We start from the raw sequence: 3,552 nt of genomic DNA, 5'->3' as shown, positions 1-3,552 counted from the left end.
CTGTGTCCCACTCCCACAGTGCCCAGTGGCTGTCCCCAGGGGCAGTGGGTGTCCCCAGCAGCTGCCCCGGGCCAAAACCCCAGTGGGGTAGAGAAAACCCCGCTGGGCAGGGATGAGCTGCCTCTGTGCCCAGCGCCCAGCACCTGCTCAGGCCCCTTGGGGTGCTTTGTTCCCCGCTCTCGCTTCCCAGCTTCTCCCCGCCCCAGGCGCAGGGGCTGGCGTCAGCCCTGCCGTGGCTGGGGGGGGGCTGCTCCCTGCGGAAAGGCCGCTTTGCAGAGGTCTTCCTGCCACCGGTTTCTGCTGAGCGCAGGGGTTTCCGCGGGAAGGCCAGGAGGGCCGTGCACCTGGGGCTTCACAGCCTTCCCACTTTCCTGCCTTCCTGGGGTGGGGTGGCAGCACCCCTGGGGGCTCCTCTGCTCCCCGGGCGCCTGCTCCAGAGGAGCACCCCATGGCACAGTGGGGTGGGCTGGCCTGCGTCCTTGGGTTGGTATTTGAGGGGAGGAGGGGTGCCGATGCTCGCCCTGGCCACCCTGCCCACACCCAGGCTGAGAACATCCCCTCACTCCCAGGGAAGGACGTGGACTACATGTACGTCAACACGGCATCCCTGAGCAATGGCACCAGCTTCGTGGAGTCTCTCTTCGAGGAGTTCGGTATGTGTGGCCAACCTGGAGTGACTGCCAGGGGTCCCACTGGGTGGGTGCTGTGCTGGCCTCAGGGTCCCTGCTGACAGTGGGAGCTCTTGGGGCGCCCTGGGGAAGGAGGTTAAAAGCTGCATCTTTGTGTCCAAGGTGGGCACCATCACCCTGGGTGCTTGCTCCCACTCCCCTGAAGCTGCCTGGGGGCTGGCCATGGGGGGTCCGCACACACCCCGGCCCAGATGCATTTACCAGCGGTGCCCATCTCCCAGCACCTTGGCAGTGAAGGGCCATGGGTGCTTGCCTTGAGGGTCCCTGAGGGCATGGCTGGGGAGGCCAGCTCTGGGGTTTCCTGCTCCCTTCACCCTCTCCACTTACAGCAGACTGTGACCTGCGGGATCTCCAGGACATGCAGGAGGAGGAGGGGGACACTGGCGATGGTGTTGGCTTGGAGCCGGCGAGGAGCCAGTCTGCAAAAGCCGTAAGGCCTTTTTTTGCCCACCGGCTCGGGTGGTCTGCTCTGCGAGGTCTGCTCTGCACCTGCCCGGGGAGGGGGCAGTGGCTGGGGCTGGGACCCGTTCCTGTCACTTGTCACAGCAGTAGTTGCTGGGACTCATGGCCCTCTCCACTGCCTGGCTAATGCCGGTGGTGCTTCTGCCCTAGGTTCCTGTGGACCCTGCTCCACCGCTGCCCACCACACCCCCGCCTGAGGATTACTATGAGGAAGCCCTGCCCCTGGGCCCTGGCAAGGCCCCCGAGTACATCACCTCCCGCAGTGAGTCCCGCTCTGCACTGGGATGGCAGGAGGGTGGGGGGAGCCCCGCAAGCTGCCCGCTGCATCCCCCCGCCCGCCTGCCCGCCTGGTAAAGCAGGCAGCCCCCGGTGGGGGTGAACGCCCCGTCTTTTTTTTGGAAGGAAACGTGGCTGCTCCCACCAGCATCGCTCCTGTCCCGCTTCCTTCCCATCCTGCTGTGCTGTTATTGCAAGGAGTTGTTTGCTCTGGCTTGACTGGGAAGGGGGTAATGGGGAGAGGTCGGAACTGCGCGGGGACCGACGCTGAGATGCCCTGGGAAGGTGTGCTTTGCTCTGCCCCGGCTCGCAGGCTCGCTGCTTGGAGCATCCTTGGGGGGAAACCAGGTGTAACAGCCCCAGCTGCCCTCTGCTTCCTCCGCAGACAGCTCCAGCCCCCCCAACTCCATCGAGGATGGCTATTATGAGGATGCAGACAGCAACTACCCCGTCACCAGGATGAACGGGGAGCCAAAAAACTCCTGTAGGTATCCAGGTGCCCTCACCGGGGAGGGGAGAGTTTCGGCAAAGTCCAGCCCCGAGATGGGGGCTTGAGGGCTGGGCTGGGGGCCGGTGGGGTTGAGGCTGGAGGACCTCTCGCGTGTCAGAGGCTGCTGGGCAAAAAGCAAGGAGGGTGGTGTGCTGTTTGTCATGCACGCCAGAGCCCTCATGCTGCAGAAGGGATGTAATCGGTGTCTGTCACCAGCATGGGGAACGGGCGTCCCTGCCTATGCAGCTCTTGTGCCCTGCGTGAGCTGCCTCTGCCACGGTGGAGGAGAGCTGGGGCAGGGACACCATTGCGGAGCCCTGCTCCTCTGTGCCCTGCTCGGGAGGTGTGGGGTAGAGGGCTGGCGCATGATCCTCTGTTGCGGGTGGAAGGTTTAATCCAGGCTTTTAAAGTTTGAGGCTTGCAAAGAAATAAGCTAGCCCAGGGGTTTGGATAGATGCACCTGGGACTGGCATTTGGCCCGCGAGCATCCTGCCTGGTTTGGAAGGGAAATGGGAGACAGCTGGGGTCAAATTGCTGCTGTTTTCAGGGGATGACATGGAGTCCATCCACCGCAGTGCCCAGCCCAGGCTCTGTGCTGGAGCCTGCCGGGTGCAGGGAGCCCTGGCAGTGTGCAAGCATGCCCGGCAGGCAGGGCCCCGGGGTGCCATTCGGGGTGACTCGCCTGCTTCCTTCCAGACAATGACTCGGATGCGATGAGCAGCTCTTACGAGTCGTACGACGAGGAGGAGGAGGAGGGGAAGGGCCAGCAGCTGACACACCAGTGGCCATCGGAGGAAGCCTCCATGAACCTGGTGAAAGATTGCAGGATTTGCGCTTTCCTGTTGCGCAAGAAGCGCTTTGGACAGTGGGCCAAGCAGCTCACCATCATACGGGACAGCAAACTGCTGGTGAGGGGGACAGAAACCCGCTGGTGGGCTGGGAGGAAGGTCGGGTCCAGGCTGAAGAAAAGTAGCACTATCCAAGCCAAGATTCTGCCCCAAGGCTGCGACTGCCCTGCCGAGCACTTGCATGGGCTGCCCTCGCTTCCCTTGCAAGTGAATGGAGGGCTCCCCTCTTTTGGGACCCCATGGAGTGAGAGGGCACCCTGCAGCCCTCTGCCACCGAGGCTGTTGTACAGAGTGAGCCACCTCCGTCTGTGCCACCTGAGAGGGACCCTCAGAGGGACCCCAGCTCTGCCCGGCACGGCAGCGGGACAGGCAGGTTTTGACCGAGCCCTGAGCGGTTCCCTTTGCTTCTCCCAGTGCTACAAAAGCTCCAAGGACCGGCAACCACACGTGGAGGTGCCCCTGGGGTCCTGCAATGTCATCTACGTCCCCAAGGACGGGCGGCGCAAGAAGCATGAGCTGCGGTTCTCACTGCCGGGAGCCGAGGCACTGGTGCTGGCCGTGCAGAGCAAGGAGCAGGCTGAGGAGTGGCTGAAGGTACTATGGCTGCCCCCCGCTTTGCCCAGGGGGCCGCAGACCCTCCTTGGCATCCTCCCTGGCTGAGGCGGGGTGGGGGCTGCCCTGGGAAAGGTCTTGCCCCCCTGGAAGGGGAAGGGGGCTTTGCTCCCATTTCTTATCGGTCTCGGGGGGCTGGCCAGCTGCTTCCCAGGGCCTGGCTGTCTCCGGCGCT

At 63.9% G+C, this 3,552-nt stretch overlaps 1 protein-coding gene across 1 annotated transcript in view; it reads left to right on the top strand.

The window, feature by feature from the left end:
• Positions 1-3,552, top strand: part of LOC104082426 (actin filament-associated protein 1-like 1) — a gene marked incomplete at both ends in the record, with an annotated part of 4,354 nt that overhangs the window by 136 nt on the left and 666 nt on the right. Inside the window, 6 exons of the mRNA XM_009585551.1 lie at positions 565-653; positions 1,022-1,119; positions 1,302-1,413; positions 1,813-1,911; positions 2,614-2,825; positions 3,180-3,359. Of these exons, the coding sequence (XP_009583846.1) occupies positions 565-653; positions 1,022-1,119; positions 1,302-1,413; positions 1,813-1,911; positions 2,614-2,825; positions 3,180-3,359 (790 nt within the window). The remainder of the gene's footprint in view (positions 1-564; positions 654-1,021; positions 1,120-1,301; positions 1,414-1,812; positions 1,912-2,613; positions 2,826-3,179; positions 3,360-3,552) is intronic.

The sequence above is a fragment of the Fulmarus glacialis genome, unplaced genomic scaffold (assembly GCF_000690835.1).
Source record: "Fulmarus glacialis isolate BGI_N327 unplaced genomic scaffold, ASM69083v1 scaffold18839, whole genome shotgun sequence".
Classification (NCBI taxonomy): Eukaryota; Metazoa; Chordata; class Aves; order Procellariiformes; family Procellariidae; genus Fulmarus; species Fulmarus glacialis.
This window is presented reverse-complemented; position numbering and strand designations above follow the sequence as displayed.